This window comes from Prionailurus bengalensis, chromosome D3 (genome assembly GCF_016509475.1).
Source record: "Prionailurus bengalensis isolate Pbe53 chromosome D3, Fcat_Pben_1.1_paternal_pri, whole genome shotgun sequence".
NCBI lineage: Eukaryota > Metazoa > Chordata > Mammalia > Carnivora > Felidae > Prionailurus > Prionailurus bengalensis.
Window position 1 is genome coordinate 17390503 of NC_057356.1, and position 17976 is coordinate 17408478.

The 17976-nt window shown below is 49.8% G+C and overlaps 1 protein-coding gene across 3 annotated transcripts in view; it reads left to right on the forward strand.

Moving 5' to 3' along the window:
• The window catches only part of WSCD2 (WSC domain containing 2), a 115837-nt gene extending 111482 nt beyond the window's left edge, over nucleotides 1-4355 (forward strand). For all 3 annotated transcript variants that reach the window (XM_043557799.1, XM_043557800.1, XM_043557801.1), the window contains exon 9: nucleotides 2302-4355. In XM_043557799.1, coding sequence (XP_043413734.1) covers nucleotides 2302-2654 — 353 coding nt within the window. In that variant the 3' untranslated portion in view covers nucleotides 2655-4355. The remainder of the gene's footprint in view (nucleotides 1-2301) is intronic.
• The last annotated feature ends 13621 nt before the right edge of the window (nucleotides 4356-17976 follow it).

The window sequence follows — 17976 nt, forward strand, 5'->3', positions numbered from 1 at the left end:
GGGTGATTACTGTGTGGCCTTGAGCCACTGGCTTCGTGTCTCTGAGCCTCCTTTTTCCTGTGTGTAAAATGGGCCCAATTCTCACTCTCCAGGCTTCTTGGGAAAAGGGGAGGTGGCCGACACATAGTAGGTGCTCAGGCAACATACGGTCCCATCCCCCGGTGATCTCCAGTCAGCAAGGATGCCATGCTGTCTCCGCCCGCCTGCATTGAAGGCCAGGAGCCCTGTTTGCAGGACTCTGACCACCGTGCAGGCGGGTCCTTCCTTCTCCTCGACGACCACCGCGCAGCACCCCCTCCAGCAAATATTTGAGATGGTCAGAAGCGGCCAAGCCTGGAAATCCGATCTGCGTGTTACTAGGTGACTGAGTACCATCTCCGTCCACCTGGGCCTCTTGCCATCAGAGCAGCAGGTGTCCTCAACCATCCGGGACGCCGTGAGGTGACTCAGGAGTGGAGAGATTCTTAAAAAGAAAAAAAAAAAAACAAACTATACACATGCTATATGTTCTTTTAATCACTCATACATCTGGTCTTAACCCATTACAACAGTGTGGGCCCAATTAGCCAGATACATTGTAAATAATTTATCGTCAGGATAAAATCTATCCTTGTCACCAAGATATAGATTTCCCAAGCAGCGGTGGTGTTCCGGGGGGGGCCACTGGGAGAGCCGGAGCCTCTCCACAGGTCTTGATGTGTTCTGCAAAGAAAGAGGAGCCCTTCATCACGTCACAGTTTGGCGGTTGGGAATTTCAATTTAGTTCAACACGCATTTATCGAGCCCCTGCTGGGTGTAAGGCAGTGGGGGTGAGGCTCCTGGTGCCTGGGAAGGATTAGGACCTGGGATCAGACAGGCCTGGTCTGGAGGGTGCTGCCTGGGGCTGTGTGACCTCGGGCCAGTCACTTACCCTCTCTGAGCCTCGGTTTCCTCACTGGTGATACAAGTGAACAGTAGCCCTTTCCTTGCAGGGTAGTTTTTAGGATTAAATGAGATCATGGGCACCCATCACCCAGCAAAGGTTGAGGATTTAGTTATTAAGAACGAGTTGGGCTCCCCCAACCCAGCGTGCAAAACTCACCAGACTGTCGTTCAATAAACAAATCCCTCTGGAGGGGGCAGGGCGGTGGTGCTTCTGTGAGCAGCAGAGGGTCTGGCTTCAGCGTTTTGGGGCGCCTGCCCCCTCTGATTGTCCTAGTGGGGGTTTGGAATCCCTTTCTGCCTTCCCAGCATCCTCTGTGATCTCCTTCCACAGTTACCCAGATTCTTGTTCTGTCAGTTTCAGCATCTCCAGGGCTGGTTGGTGTCTCTTTGAGGTCCTCTCTAGGGTTTCCCCAAGCCTTCACTCACATTCTCTTGTAGCCTGCCTTTCGAGTCAGACCATCCCCAAACACCTTCCCGATGCTGGTGACAATGCACCCTGCCATTTTCCCCTGGCAAGGTAATACGCCACAAAACAAGACATAGTGTATGATGATAAAAAGGAGAGAAACAACACGAAGGCAAAGATGACGATATAGAGCATCTGACTACGACTCTACCCCCAGCCCAGTCCATCAGAGACGACATACGCAGGGAGTTCAAAGGGGGCTGCGGAGCCCAGAGCCAGGAGAGCCGGGGAAGACAAGATCTCATCTCAGGATAATGACAGGAATAGTGTTGAGTCAACACCTATTGAGCACTTCCTGGGCCTGGGGCCCCATGCTCAAAACCTCCTATGCTTTAATCCGCTTGCGTATACAAAGGTCCTATTATCGTAGGACCTGGGAGTAGATAACCGTTACCAAAGAGGAGAATTGCTACTACACAGGGTAACTTGATGGTGAAAAGCCTAGACTTTGAAGCCAGGCTGGTGTCCCATCTTGGCTCTACCGATGATTAGCTGTGTGTCCAAGAGCACCTGACTTAACCTCTCTGTGCCTCTTTTACTTTCCTGTTTAATGAAAACGAGTGTACCCGTCGCACAGAATCGTGAGGAATAAATGAATGAGTAGCTCTATTCATACGCTTATTGTATGTGAATACAAATGCATATAGAAGGTACAGTAAATACACGTATTTATGGATAAGTCTGTGCCGGGCCTACAGTGAGCACCAAACGAGTGGTGGTGTTATCCCCAAAGACAAGGTGAAGAACCTTCCAGGTGGAAGCGGCGGCACGGAGGGGGCAGGAATCAGGCCAGTTTGGGGATCCGAAGGACTGGGTAAGGGTGTCGCTGTCAGTCACTGCGTCCGCTGCCACCTGACCCTTGCCCCCAGAGCCCCTCCTCCCTCTGACCCGGCCCTGCCTCCTCTCTCCAGAGTGGCCGGAGTTTGTGCGGAACTACGCCCCGTGGTGGGCCACGCACACGCTGGACTGGCTCAAGTTCGGCAAGAAGGTGCTGGTGGTGCACTTCGAGGACCTGAAGCGGGACCTGTTCGTCCAGCTGGGCCGCATGGTCAGCCTGCTGGGCGTGGCCGTCAGGGAGGACCGGCTGCTGTGCGTGGAGAGCCAGAAGGACGGCAACTTCAAGCGCTCGGGGCTCCGGAAGCTCGAGTACGACCCCTACACGGCCGACATGCAGAAGGTCATCTCTGCCTACATCAAGATGGTGGACGCGGCCCTGAAGGGGAGGAACCTCACCGGCGTTCCCGACGACTACTACCCCAGATGATGCATCAGGCGGGGAAGGGGCCGGGAGTCCCGCCCGAGCGGGGGTCTCGAGACTCCTGGGGACGCCCCCCCCCCCCAACCCATCTGTCCTCTCTCTCTGGCTTGGGGACAATCCCCTTGGCCGCTGTCGGCCTTCAGTGACTTTGCTGCATGACCAAGGAGGCTCGAGGGAAGAGACTGGGCGCTCCCCACCCTTGGAGGCGCAGGGGGCCCCTGGTTTGGAGACGTTCTAGCCACGTGGACCCTTTTCTGTCTCCTCTGCCCCTGCCCCCCCCCCCCGCCACTCTGGGCCCCACCTGTGGGAGGGAGGGCTCACGGTGGCCCCAGGACATGGGTGTCCCACTGCAGATGTCAAGGACCTCGATGCCAGGGTGGAAGGGACTGTAGCAGGAGAAAGTGGCCCCAGACTCTCTTCCCTTCTGGGCTGAACATTCACGGCCTCCCCCCACCTTCTCCCCTCCACCCCAGAATCACAGGCACCAACACTTATCCGGGCCGCTTCTGTTTGAAGAAGGGTCTCACCCCGGGTGGGGTGCGGAGGCCATGATGCTCACAGGACGTTAACGGGCACCACCGCGTGGGGCCGCTGTTGTCATGAGCCCACCTCTCGCCACAGTGCTCCTGAGAAGCCATCGGGTTGGTTGGCCACCTCTAGGGCCGGAATTCTGCCCTTTTCTTCCCCTGCTGTAGCCAGAAGGTGACCTTGGGATCTTTGATCTCCCTTCTGGGGGTTCTCAGGCGCCAATAGTTACCCCACTAGGATGGCCACATGCAGAATCTTGAGTAGCACAGCTCTCTGTTGTGGCGCCCAACACATTGATCCTACACTGCCCTCTGACCCCTACCAGTGGGTCCTTTGCTATCCGGATGAGAGAGCAAAGTGCTCCAAATCAGGTGGGACCAGGACCCTACTACCTTCTCAGACCATTGACCTCCCCTTGGTCATAGTCCAGTGGGGCTGGCCTCCCTCAGAATGGGAATGGTTCTTCATTTCCATACAAGCACTGCCCCCTTGGTGGTTAAGACCTCAAACCAAAGGATTCTCAAGGACCTGGGTTGCTAATTATCTGTCTTTGAAAGCATCGATTCAGGACCCATCTTTCCCCCGCCTCGGATACCAGTGGCTTCACATCCAGCCCATACCCGTGCACCTGTCTCATTCCCTACCACGTAGATGCAAAAGCCATAGGTCACAGATCTTTGCTATTCTGTCTGGAGCAGCCCCCCCCACTCGGCCCCTTCGAAGGCTCGGGGGGCAGGTAAAAATGCTCGTTCCCAAATACCCAAGAGACTAGGGAGAAGGAGCATGTAAAGAGATATATTTTTTTAAGAGGAATAGAACTAATACGTTCTGCCCCTTGGCACTTGGCCACTCGAAGAGAAGGGCTTAGGGATTGAGCCTGTGTTTCTCTTCCCTGATTCCCCCAGCTGTGGGATTCGGGCCACCGCAGGGCCCAGCCAGGGGGCCCTGAATGTATTTTATACCATGTTTCTTCCCCCACCCCCCACCCAGGCTAATTTCTAGTCTTTTGAGAAGCAGTCGAGGGCGTGGCCTCCCCTCCCACTTAGAGATCAGCGCTCTCTGGGGTGACTCTTGGTCCAAGACCTGGGCCAGCTCTGCTGGTGGCCACTCAGGCCACAAGCCTCAGTCCGAAGATTCCTCAGGTCAACACCATCATTAAAAAGCGAGTTTTGTTGAGTATTCTACCATGTCATGGAGTGTTGTGTAAGGCGATTTCACAAATGGGCGTGTGTGTGTGTGTGTGTGAGAGAGAGAGAGAGAGAGAGGTATAAGTGTCCACGGAGTCTTGACCCAAGTCACTGACAGCACTCCACCTGGGTCACAGGCTAAACCCTGGCCCGCCTCCAAAATGGATCCTGATGGTATTTCCAGACGGAGCCTGAATCTGCCCACTGCTTTGACTGTGGCCACAGACTGAGCCCCAGACCTAGTCCTGGATGGGGCTTTTGCTTGGTCACTCTGGGCCCTGACCTTGAACGCTGTCTGGGCCCTCATCTGACCTCAGACAGAGCCTTGACTCTGGTCTCAAGCTGAGCCCTGAAGCCCTATGCCAATCTCCTTTCCCCTTTCTATGATCTGTTCCTCCCTGGCCAGAAGGGAGGGAAGCCGTGGAACCTGCAGCCCCATGCTTTCCTGGACTCTCCTCCTCAGATCTCACAGACTCTCTGCCATATTCTCCCACCACAGATCACTGCAGGGCAGGGGGCAAGGGGTTTCCCACCCCTTTAGGCCGGGGCCAGGATGGCCAGTTAGGCAACCTCCTCTCTGGCCAATTTCTGCCCATTTGTATCACACTTCAGCAATCCTCTTGAATCAAATCTGTAGGTCAGACCCAGAAGGAACCAAGGCAACATTCATTCATTCCCTCGTTTCTTCAACAAATATTTTACTGGGCATCTACTGTGGGCCAGGCACTCCTCTAGCTTCTAGAGGCTTAAAAAGGGACAAAAAAATCCTGGTCCCCACAGTTTACATTTTACCAAGTACCGAGCAGATACTTGTACGTCATCGGAAAGCTTTTAAGGAGGGGGATGGGGCGGGGGCAAAGAAAGCCCCTAGGTGGCTTGTGACTGACCCCAGGAGGGTATTCTCAACCCCGGTGGACTGGGGCATTGCATGCTGATGCCCAGTCACTAGCCAGAACCGGCCCACGTCCCACAGAGGTGATGGCAGAAACTGGCCAGTCAGGGCCTTCCCCGAAAAGTCCCTCTGCACATCCAGAGTGACGGCACCAGCGCATCGGAGGAAGGAAAGCTGGGGGTTCCAGTGGATGCCCAGCGCAGTTGGGCATGCCCAGCCCGGAAGCCAGGACCCCTGGCTCATCCTGCTGTCACCTCTAGAGACCAGGCAGCAACCCGGCATCTGCAGACGGCTGGGATTTCCCGAATTTTCCAGTAACCCAGGAGGTGGCTGCAAACGTGTTTCTGGGGCACAATGTGGGAGGGGGAGAAGGATGGGGAGGCCGAGGGGATGCTGGGGGGCAGGGCCCACGGGGAGGCCCGGACCCCTTCGCTGCTCTCGCATCGATTTCTTTCTGGCTCTTTGTCTTTACATGCCCTCCGGGCTCTTTGCGCTGTTATTTCCTCCAGCTGCTCATTAAACTTCTTTTGTCTTGCCCTCACCGCCCTTCCCCTCCCCTCGCCTCCCCTCGCCTCGCCTCCGCCTCCGTTTTGTCCGGAGCGATTTCTTGATTTCTGCTCTGGGCAAGCATCTCTCCATCTCTCCATCTCTCTCTCTCTGCCTGTCTCTTGCTCACCACCCCCCACCCCTGCTGTCCTCTCCTGCCGCCTCCTCATCTTCCCGGGGAGAGAGGGGGCCACGCTGCTGGAGGCAGACACAGTGAGGCAACGTGCTACCCAGGCCGGTAACCAAGGAAGTGGTTTCCTTAGCAACAGAACTGCAGGCCTGGGTTCCACGGGGTGTCCCTTAGCTGTTACGGGGTGGGGGTGGGGCGCGGCAAGCCGGGGGAGGGGGGCGGGGCAAAGACCCCCGCTGGAGCGATCCTCTTGAGACGGGACTGTGGTCCAGACCCGCTCAATGCCTGTCACTTTGGGGATACTCAAAAATAGAGGTGGAGGGCTGGGGAGGGGTGCAGAGAGAGGCACACGGAGGAATCCGCAGGACTTGGTGACAGACTGGAAGTGGGGAGAGGCAGCAGCCAAGAAGGCAGAGGGACCACCAAGGTTCTGCCGGGGCAGGTCCCGGGGTGGAGGTCGGTGACAGACGGAGAACATGGGGCGGAGGAGCAGGTGCGGGAGGGAGAAAAGAAGGCAAGCTGACGTAGCCCCTTGTCCCCAAGCAAGTTGGGTGAGACCGGGGAGGGAAGGTGGAGACAGGCATAGAAATAATTCCCAAATTTCCCCCTGTAAATTGGTGACGAGGAACACCAGAGAAAAGGCGTGGCCCCGAGGGCGAGAGGCTCAGAGAAGGTCAGTCATTTGCTCGGGTGACACAGAAATCGGGGGCAACGCTGGGACTTGAACCTGGGAATGATCCAGAGACCGTCCAGAAGGTGGAAGACGGAGAGGGGGAGACTAGGGAGAGGCAGAGAAAGAGGCACAAAGAGAGAAACAGAGGAGCGGAGATTTAAATCATTGATTTGCCACTTTTCCCCACCAGGAGAGCAAAAATATGTTCAATTTTTGAGAACTGAGGAAGGGGCGGGTGTAGACAATAGTGCCCAGCGGTGCAGTCGTGGTTGCAGCTATAAATATCTGTCCCCAAAGAAAACACCTGTCAAGATGCATTCACTTCCTGGGAGAGAAATTGTGTCCCCGGTCCAGGTTGATATTTCAGTGACTCAGGGGGGTTGGGGGGTGACGAGGGCGAAGGGCAGATAGTTGATCAATGGAACACGGAAACCTCGCTCGGCTTTTCCCCAAATGCACTAAAACGGGCAGGCGAGGAGAGCCATAAATCTGGATGATAATATCCGTCCCCGCAAAAGCAACATGTTTATTTATCATGTTCGCACGTTTACTATTTCCCTTCAAATTTATAGTCGGCAATCTGCTGCCGTGCAGGGGGAGAAACGTGGAAATGAGAACCGGCAGAACATCGGGGAGGAAGAAATGATAAAATATTTATCCCCCCACTCCACCCCCCACGCCCCGGCTGCCTTGAATCCAATTTCAAACAAAGGTGGTGATGTATCCGAGCCGGGCCCAGCGTCTTCTACCTCAGGCCTCTGACGGCTAATTGAAACGAACAGTCGTTATAGAATGGAATGTGGTGTAACAAAATGATTTCAGGGGTCTTCTGGAGTCATGTGCTAAATAATTATGGGGAACGAACAGTCGGCCAGAAGCGAGAGAGAAGGTCCATCTTGGTGGGGACCACACTTGGGAGTGTCCTAAACTGGGGGGGGGGGGGGGGCGGCAATTCCAGGACCAGATTCTCTTCTGTGGCCCAAGTTAGCACCCAACCTCTAACCAGTTACCTGGGCTTCCAAAACTCGGAATGCCCAGGCCTGAGGTCAGACTTTCAGAGATTTCCCCCAACGACGGAGCCCAGCAGTGGGTGGGAGGGACCCTCTGTGCTTGCCGAGAGGCAAAGGGGTGTCTACACCTGCCAGCCTGGGCAGTCACTGCAGCAGACAGTGCACCGGGGTTGGTATCATCCGTGCATCCTGGCTCTTTGGCATTATGATCTCTGTACCCCCGGAGCTAGCTCAGCGCCTGGCACATAGTCGGTGTGACGGAAGTGTGTGTGGACTGTTCTCAGGGAGTTAAGGAATACTCAAGGCTGATGCTTTGGGACTCAGAGAAGAGCCACAAATCAGCGGCCAAAGCAGACCTGAGTTATTACTCCCTTAGCTGCGCTGGATTCTATCTGCAGCAATACTGAATTAATTACTGACCCCCTGCTTGAGTCCCCATAGCCGGTGGCGTGGCATAGCCCGCTCCTACGGACCCCTGAGAACCAACTATGCACATCTCTTCTCATATTCACACTCCGTGATGTCGCACTGGGAGCTTGAAACTGGCTGTGGTGACAATATTTACACCATGGATATTGGCAAATGCTCCAAATCAAGCAGGGTTGTCTTTTTTTTTTTTTTTTTTTTTGGTGGCGTGGGAGGTGGGGGGTGGCCCCAAGCACACAGGTGCACTGTCCTCATGCTTCTTTTCTGTGCCTTTATTCCTACTGTCCCCTCTTCCTGGAAAGGCTTTATCTGGCTAACATCTTTGCCTCCTTAAGATCTGGCTCAGGCTCTTCCTCTTCCAGGCAGCCTCCCCTGACTACAAAGACCAAATTCAGCTCCTCCTCTAACCCCCTGGATCACAGCATTGGACGTGGCCATTGTTATCACTTCAGTAATTTGGGATCACCCCCCCCCTCCCCCCGCTGCTCCACCGCCCCTGTCTCTCTCTCACCAGGGTATGAACTCTATTCGGACAGAAACCATGCTTTCACCTGCGAACAAAGACTAGATAATGAACAAACATTTAGCCAATGGAAGAATGAGTTGTTCAATCACATTTAACACTATCTACCAACCTCAGCTCTCACAAACTTTGCCGTGAATGGATAGAAGGATCCAGCTGCCTGGACAATGGCTGATAAGAAATGGAAATGAGAAACTACTCACAGCGACGAGAAGAGCTAATATTTATGGAGAACTAGTTATATTCTGGAGTACTGGTTATAGATATACTGTGCTAGAAGCTTCACACGTATAACGTCCCTGAGTCATGACCAGGACCCTGGGAGGCAGAGACTCAGTCTCCCCCTTTTGCAATCAGGGAACTGAGGGTCAGGGAAGGTAAGTAGTTCGCCCAAGGTCGCACAGCTGGGAAATGACAGAACTGGACTTTGACATCAGGCGGTCGAGCTTCAGCGTCTGTATATTTAATCACTACCCTGCCTCCCAGGGGGAGAGATGAGCCCCAAGCCAAGAAGGAAGGGGCAGGTCTGGCAAGACAATAGGGAGAAGACAGGCCGAAGCACAGGAGATGAGAGAGGAAAAGAGACCCTGTGAAGGGTTGGCCTTTGCGGGGCTGAGGACCCCGGAAGGGGGGTGGGGGGGCAAGCAAAGGAGGCTGCCCCTGGGGAAGCAGGCAGGGAGCTGGTGTGCCAGACGGCTCTGGGTTCTAAGCAGCAAGGCTGATTTATAGATCCCCATGGCAACAGCTCGGCAATAATCTCTTACTCCACAGCTCAGTGATTCTCTAGAAATTCTTTCCTCCTCCCTTCACTGCCACTCTCCCCAGCCCCCAGAGGCAAGGTGACAGCTTCTTCCCCAGGAGGAATGGAGAAAGGAGGAACCAAGATGCTTTTTTTTTTTTTTTTTTTGGACAATGGAGCAGGGACACTGGGGTAGGGGGCAGAAGCAAAGAGAAAGAGGGGCTGAAAACCCCAAAGGCCCAGTCATCAGACTGGAAAGGGACTGCAGAAGGCGGTTCTCAGGCCACCTTAAAAATACCATGAGGGGCGCCTGGGTGGTGCAGTCGGTTAAGCGTCCGACTTCAGCCAGGTCACGATCTCGCGGTCCGGGAGTTCGAGCCCCGCGTCAGGCTCTGGGCTGATGGCTCGGAGCCTGGAGCCTGTTTCCGATTCTGTGTCTCCCTCTGCCTCTGCCCCTCCCCCGTTCATGCTCTGTCTCTCTCTGTCCCAAAAATAAATAAACGTTGAAAAAAAAAATTAAAAAGAAAAAAAAAAATACCATGAAAATATGAATTACCTCCCTGGCAAGACGTGAGCATGCACGTGTACCCACGCACACAGAGTTCTGTGTGTAGTTTCAGGGAAGCGTGTAAACCCCTTGGGACCTGAAGTAGGAAATTAAAAAATCATCTAATCTAGTGGTTTCCAAATGAGGGCAACGGAATCCTAGCTTTAATCAAAACCGAACGTGATACCTCCAATGGTGGGGTTCTCAGCAGGGGCGATCTTGCACCCCAGGGGGTATTTAACAATGAGTGGGGATAATTTTGGCTGTCGCAGTGGGGGGAGGGAGAGGTGCTACTGGCATCCACTGGGTAGAGTTCAGGAATGCTGTTCAACACCCCACAACGCACAGAACGGCTCCTGCCACAACACAGAAGGACCTGACCGAAAACGTTATAGTGCCAGGGTTGACAGTCTCTGGGGTAATGTCAAGAAAGGGTAGGGGTGCCTGGGTGGCTCAGTCGGTTAAGTGTCTGACTTCGGCTCAGGTCACAATCTCGTGGTCCGTGGGTTTAAGCCCTGTCAGCTCAGAGCCTGGAGCCTGCTTCGGATCCTGTGTCTCCCTCTCTTTCTGCCCCTCCCCCACTCATGCGCGCACGCGCGCGCTCTCTCTCTCTCTCTCTCTCTCTCTCTCGCTCTCTCTCAAAAATAAACATTAAAAAATACTTTAAAGGGGAGCTATTCATTCATTCAGTGAACTGGGTGAGGTGTGGGATACAGAGCTCCTCTGACATCCAACCTGACTCACGTTGGGACTCAGCTGTGTGACCTGAGGCCAGCTGCTACACATCCTGGGTTTTCATGTCTTCATCTCTAAAATGGAGATTATGAAATAGAACTACAGGGCTTGCTGTCCTGGGCACAGGACCATCTCTACAGGAGAAGGAAAGAACAAGGGTATTATTCTCTTTATTAGCATGACTGTTATTAATGGTGTTGGGGAAGATCTCACAAATGAGGGAGTCGATTTGTTGTGTGTGTGTGTGTTTTTTTTTAAATTTATTTGAGAGAGAGACAGAGAGAATATGCAGGGGAGGGGCAGCAAGAGAGGGAGAGAGAGAATCCCAAGCAGGCTCCACACCGCCAGCGCAGAGCCCGATGAAAGGCTCCATCTCATGAACGGTGAGGTCATGATCTGCGCCGAGATCAAGAGCTGGGTGCTCAGCCGACTGAGTCACCCAGGCGCCCCGAGGGATTCAATTTCTAGTAAGTAGGAGAAGCATCTCTCACTGGCTAACCTGAGGGACCAGAGACTGCTAAGGACAGAATGTGTCCTCCCAAAAGGTATACTCCGACTCTCCAGTGTGATGGTATTAGGATGGGCAGCCTTTAGAGACAATTAGGATTAGATTAGGTCATGATGGGATTAATACCCTTATAAATGGAGAAAAAGACACTAAGTGACTCAACCTCCCTCCCTCTCTCCACGAAGGGAGGACCCAGCAAGAAGGCAGGAAGCAGGTCCTTTCCGGTCTCCGGAACCATGAGAAACCCATGCCTGTCGTTTAAGCCTCTCAGTCTGTGACGTTCTGTTATAGCAGCCTCAATGGACACGATTGGGGTCTTGTCGCGTGGAGGGGTCTTGTCGCACCGAAAACTTAGCACGACAGTGTGCTCATGGGACGGTTTCCCCCTGGGTAGCTTGTAAGCTAGCCCCAAAGTGTAGGAACTTCTCCCATCAGTGTGAAGCAAGACACTGGGCATAAGGATTGTCTTGAAGAAGACAGACAACCCCCTCGTGGGCGTGTCTGGTCTGGCAGTCTGTGCAAAACTCCACCTTGTGATTACATACCTACCCCTCCTACATTCACCAATCAGAATCCCAACATCCATCTCCAGAATGCTTCCTGATCCAAGAAATCTATGTTGCCTGCCTTTGCGTGGGGTCTCCTGAAAGCAGAAGCTGGGGTGAGGATTTGCGTGCAGGTCCTTTCATCAAGGGGCGACCCCGGGGAGCAGAGAAAACAAGACAAGAAGAAGAAAAGGCCAATGTTACATGTTATGTGTATTATGTGTCTTGGCTGAGGGCCATGCGGGAAAGGGAAGGGGCCATTTCACCAGGACCTCCTGAGAAGTCTACAGAACGCCTCCCAGGCCCATCTGCCCATCAGCTCTCCACCTTCACTGGTCAAGGGTTTTCAGCGGGGCTTCAGACTCCCTTGTGGGGGTCCCCACAAGATGCAGCAGGAGTTCATGGCACTCGAGAGGCCTAGGACCAAAAGCAAGGTGTGTAGCACGCACTTGAGGCAAGGCAGGAAAGAGGATGTGAATAGGGGCCTTCACAGAACTGTCCACACCAGACGCAACTGATTGGAAGTGAGCACAGACGGAAGTGAGCAACAGACAGAAGTGAGCAAACAAGTGTGCTTCACCATGGACATACAATTCCTTAGCTGGGTTCACATCTCACCTCCTCCAGTAATGAAACCGTCCTGGTTTTCCCTTCTATAAGGTAGAAGTCATGGTGCCTATCTCACCGAGCCTCTGGGGGGATGGGATGAGCTTGTTTTTTAAGGCATACAGTAGGTGCTCAGCAAAGCGGAGCGGTCACCCTTCTGCCTGAGCGGCAGCCCTGACCTGAAAGTGGCTTTTCCCGCCTCTGCGATCTGCCTCACTTTCGTGAGCTTGGCTGACGTGATTTCTGCCATAGAATGAATTCCTAGGAAGTGAAATTGGGTCACCCGGAGGGACTCTGAGACAAAGGGTGGAGGACAGGTTGGCAGGGGAGGGAGGGAGTTACCTAGAGGCTCTTTGGCGGTTAATGTCACAATAATGATCTTCCCGGAGGAGCTCATTTGACCCACCCCCAGCCCCTACCTGTGGGCTCGCTTCCTAGCAGGTTCCAGGGGACACTGGCTCAGCTAGACTGGGCAAAAATCTTCCTTTCTCCACTCTCCCAAGGAGAAAAACCACACAAGTAACCGCAAGTGAGTTATACGCATGCAGTCAATCCACACACGGAGCACAAAATAATATTCCTCTTTTCCATATAGAAACATACTCTCCCCCTTTTATTTTCTTAAAACACGGGGTTCTCTTATCCCTTATTTAATGTTCACACTTTTATTAGAGACACGTAGAGAGAGGTAGTTCTCGGAGAAAAATATACCAGGACAGCATTACATGGCAGCTAACTTGGCACGGGGGGTGGGGGGCAAGAGGAAGGATGGGGAACCGTGACTAACTGGGAATTCTGTATCCCACTGGCATTACCAGAAATCATGGAGCAAGCCGCTCGGAGAATCAGAGCCTCCACTCAAACCGCCACAAACTTTCGAACCCTGATGAAGTCAACTCTGGACAAAAATCAAAGCTCTGACCCCTAATCCAAGACTTCCAACAGCCAGGACAATGCTTTGTGAAGAAAATGACTTAAGAACTGAATGTTTGTTGGGGCGCCTGGGTGGCGCAGTCGGTTAAGCGTCCGACTTCAGCCAGGTCACGATCTCGCGGTCCGTGAGTTCGAGCCCCGCGTCAGGCTCTGGGCTGATGGCTCGGAGCCTGGAGCCTGTTTCCGATTCTGTGTCTCCCTCTCTCTCTGCCCCTCCCCCGTTCATGCTCTGTCTCTCTCTGTCCCAAAAATAAATAAAAAATGTTGAAAAAAAATTAAAAAGAAAAGAACTGAATGTTTGCATTGTGAGGAAATGACAGGGCTCAGGTCTCGGGCTGACCACTGGGATAGCCGAGTGGACGCTTCAGTGACCACACTTGACAAGGAATACAATCTCTGTGGGATAGGGGGTGGGGGAGTTTGGAAAAGTCACTAAACAGACAGGTGCAACCCCTGACCATCAACAGGTGCAAACCTCAGGGAAGGGGGGAAAATCTGATTTCCAGAGTTACCACATTATATATAATACTCGAAATGCCCGGCTGTCCACAAAAAATGCACAAAGCATGCAAAGAAACAGGAAAGTACGGCCTATCATTCATTCATTCGCTTGGTCACTCGCTCCTTGGAAACTCATTGGCTTACAACCTACTTATCATCACACCCTTACTCACTCACTGGTGAGTTCTCTTTATCCAACATATTCCCCAAATGTGTCCAGCCCTCCCTCAGATTCAGGCTGTCCCAAGAGTACTGAACCACAGAGTGGCTTTTTCAGCCACTCCTCCCTCATTCCAAACCCATTCATTCCACCCTCCCTAAATCATGGAACTAAACTTTGCTTCAGAAAGACTGCCTAAACAAGGCTCCACCCTCTCCAGATTTCAGTCACTCCCTCTGCAAAACCAGTGTGCTGAACTGGGTGATCCCCTAAGGATTCAGTCATCCCTGGAATGGGAATTCAAGGGGCATATGCAGGGCTTGGAATCACGCATACTAACCCACTGGGGGAACATGCCCAGAGAGGGGAAGGGCCTTGCCAAAAGGCATACCGCATTTCACACCTACTTTCCCTGACATCAAAGCTGTGAATCAGAGATCTTTCACCCACCACGTGCCCTTTCTCTGCCTGTTGTTGGCTGAATGAACTGAGGCCACTGTTTTCGTATGGAAGGCTGGTAGGAGGCTGGCCTGGAAGATAACGTGCCCACTTCCTCACCTCGGTTGGCTTTCTTGGAAAGCCAGCCCTTCCATCCTTCTCTTGCCTCCCAGGGCTGTGGAAAGTGTTTAATAAACATGCCTTTAAAGCAAGCTAATATTAAAGAGCAATGTTTAAGTGCTAATTACTGTTATCATAGGCCACTTTCCACCTCATTAAATGCATGGATTTGGTAATTGTTAGCTAATTCCCAAGGAGAAACCAGACGCTCCTCAGGTGTTAGGGTTGCATCTTTCCCCAGCAATTGACTCCATTTCCAAGCCACAGGATGGTAGGTTGTTGGTCTCAGAGCCCAGTTGAGGGGTCCTGTAGAAAATGTGTAGGCTGTGCCTTCACCTTTCCAGGTTCAAGTCCCAGCTCTGCCACTTACTTCCCTGATGTGTGACGTTAGGAACGTTGTTCCATACCTTTGAGCATGTGTTTCCTAGATCTAGAAAAGAAGACAAATGTATGCAGAGCATCTGACTCGTTAAAGGGATTTAATTATTGTTGTCAATATTAATATTTTCTTTACCACGAGCTCGGTGGGTTTTTGGGGTCACTTTTATTGAAATATATTTTACATACAACAAAATTTGCCAATTTCACGTATAGGAGTTGGCGAATTTTAATACTCATGAGATAAGCATAGGATTACCATCCCTTTCATGCTATAGAACATTACCATTTTCCTCAAAAAGTTCTGACATGCCCTTTGCAGTTGATTTCCTCCTTCCACTGTGCCCTCCCCCACTGGTTTGCTTTCTATCATTATAATTTTCCAGAATTTCATATAAATGGAATCATACAAGTCTCTCTTCTTTCAGCTAACTTCATACTTTTGAGATATTTCCATATTGTTGCATGATCAGTATCGAGAGTTCACTCCTTTCCATTGCTTAGTAGTACTCCATTGTATGGACATACCACATTTTTTTTTTTTAACTCATTCACCAATTGATAGCAATTTGACTTCTTTCCAGTTTGGAGTTATTATCAGTAAAGCTGCTATAAATGTTGACATACAGATCTTTGTGTTGATATAAGTTTTCATTCTCTTGAGTAAATATCTAAGAGTGGAATTCCTGCTGGATCACAAATGGATGTTGAATTTTATTTTAAAAAACCTGCCAAACTGTTTTCCCAAAAGGCTGTCCCATTATCTATTTCTACCAGCAGTAGAGAAGTCACATCCTCACCAACCCTTGGTGTTGTCTGTCTTTTTACTTTTAGATATCCTATTGGATGTGAGTGGTACTCACTGTGGTTTGAATGTGCATCTCTCTAATCGTGAATGATGTTGTGCATCTTTTCACACACTCACTAGCTCTAAATTTTCTTTGCTGAAGTATCTATTCAAATACTCTGTCCTTTTTACTGCAGGACCTCTTTTTCCTCAAGGCCCTACTTTCAAGAGCAGGAGACATAGCTGACTTTCCTAGTATACAGAAACAGACACAGAAAGTTGGACAACATGAGGAGACAGAAGCCGAAGTCCCAAATGAAAGAAGGAGACAAAATCAGAGCAAGAGAGCAAAATGAAAAAGATAGGCAATATGCCTGACAGAAAATATAAAATAATTGTCCTAAAGATACTCACTAGACTTAGGATCTCAGGGAGACTGCCAACAAAAAGATAGAAAATATAAAAAATAATCAGATTAACTCAGTAAGTGAAATTAAAAATACACTAGAGGGAATAAATAGTAAAGTAGAGAAAGCAGAAAAATGGATCAGTGAGCTAGAAGACAGTAATGGAAATCAAGCAAGCAGAGCAGGAAAAAGAAAAAAGAATTTTAAAAATGAAAATAGATTAAGGGAACTCAATGACATCATCAGTGTAATAACATTTGCATTATAGAGGTCCCAGAAGGAGAAGAGAGAGAATAAGGGGAGCAAAATTTACTTGAATAAAAATAGCTGAAAACGTCCAAAATCTGGGGAAGGAAAACAGACATCCAGATCAAGGAGGCACAAAGAGCCCTCAAAAAAAAAAAAAAATCAACCTAAGGAGGTCCACTCAAGGCATAGTAAGTGGCAAAATGTAGTGATAGTGAATTTTAAAAGCAGCAAGAGAAAAGAAAACAGTTACATCTAAGGGAAACCCCATAAGGCTATCAGATGATTTTTCAGCAGAAACTTTGCAGGCCCGAAGGGAGTGGCAGGATATATTCAAAGTCCTAAAAGGAAAAAAAATCCTGCAACCAAGAATATTCTATCCAGCTATGCTATCATTCAGAATAGAAGGAGAGAATGTTTCCCCAAACAAAAGTTAAAGGAATTCATCACCACTAAATCAGCCTTACAAGAAATGCTAAAGGGGATTCTTTGAATGACAAAGGAAGACCAAAACAGGGGTAAGAAAAGTAGGGAGAAGAAAATCAGAAAAATGAAATGTATGCATAAAAATCAGGCAGGTGATTCACAAAATAAAAAGATGTGAAATATGACACCGTATACCTAAAACATGTGTGTTGTGGTGGGGAGGAGTAAAAATTTAGTGCTTCTAAAATGGGTTCAAATCTAAGTGGCCATCAACTTAATATAGACTACTCTATATATAGGATATTACATATAAACTTAATGGTAACCAAATTAAAAGCCTGTAATACATATATACAAAAAATAAAGAGAAAGGAATCTAAGCATATTACTAATGAAAGCCATCAAACCACAAGAAAATAGATCAAGAGAGGAAACGAACAGAGAACTACAAAACAACAATAAAGCAAATAACAAAATGGCAATAAGTACAAACACATCAATAATTACTTTGAAGGTAAATAGAGTAAACATTCCAATCAAAAGACATAGTGTGATGGAATGGATAAAAAAGAAGCCCCATATTTAGGCTGGCTACAAGAAACTCCTTTCAGACCTCATGACACATGCAGATTGAAAGTGAGGGGATGGAAAACATTTATCATGCAAATGGAAGTGAAAAGAAGGCTGGGGTAGCATTACTAATATTATACAAAATAGATTTTAAAAGACTGTAACAAAAGACAAAGAAGGATGCTATATACTCATAGAAGGAACAATCCAATAGAGAAGATGTAACAATTATAACTGTTTATGCACCCAACGTGAAAGCACCCAAATACATAATGCAGCTATTAACACACATAAGAAACAAATCGATAGGAATACAATGATAGTAGGGACTTTAACATCCCAATTAATAGATAATGCAAACAGAAAAAAACAAGCAACAGTGGCTTTGAATGACACATTGGACCAGATGAATCTAATAGATATATTCAGAACATTCCATCCCCAAACAGTGGAATACACATTCTTTTCAAGTACACATGGAACATTCCCCAGAATAGATTACATGTTAGGCCACAAAACAAGTCTCAACAAATTCAAGAAGATTAAAACTATATCATGGATCTTTTCTGACCACAATACTATGAAACTAGAAATCAACCACAAGAAAAATCTGGAAAGAACACAAATACATGGAGGAATCTAATCATATCGGTAGCATAACATGCTACCAAATAATGAAGGGGTCAACCAAGAAATCAAGGAGGAAATTTTAAAAATACACAGAGACAAAAGAAAATAAAAACACAAGGGTCCAAACTCTTTGGGAT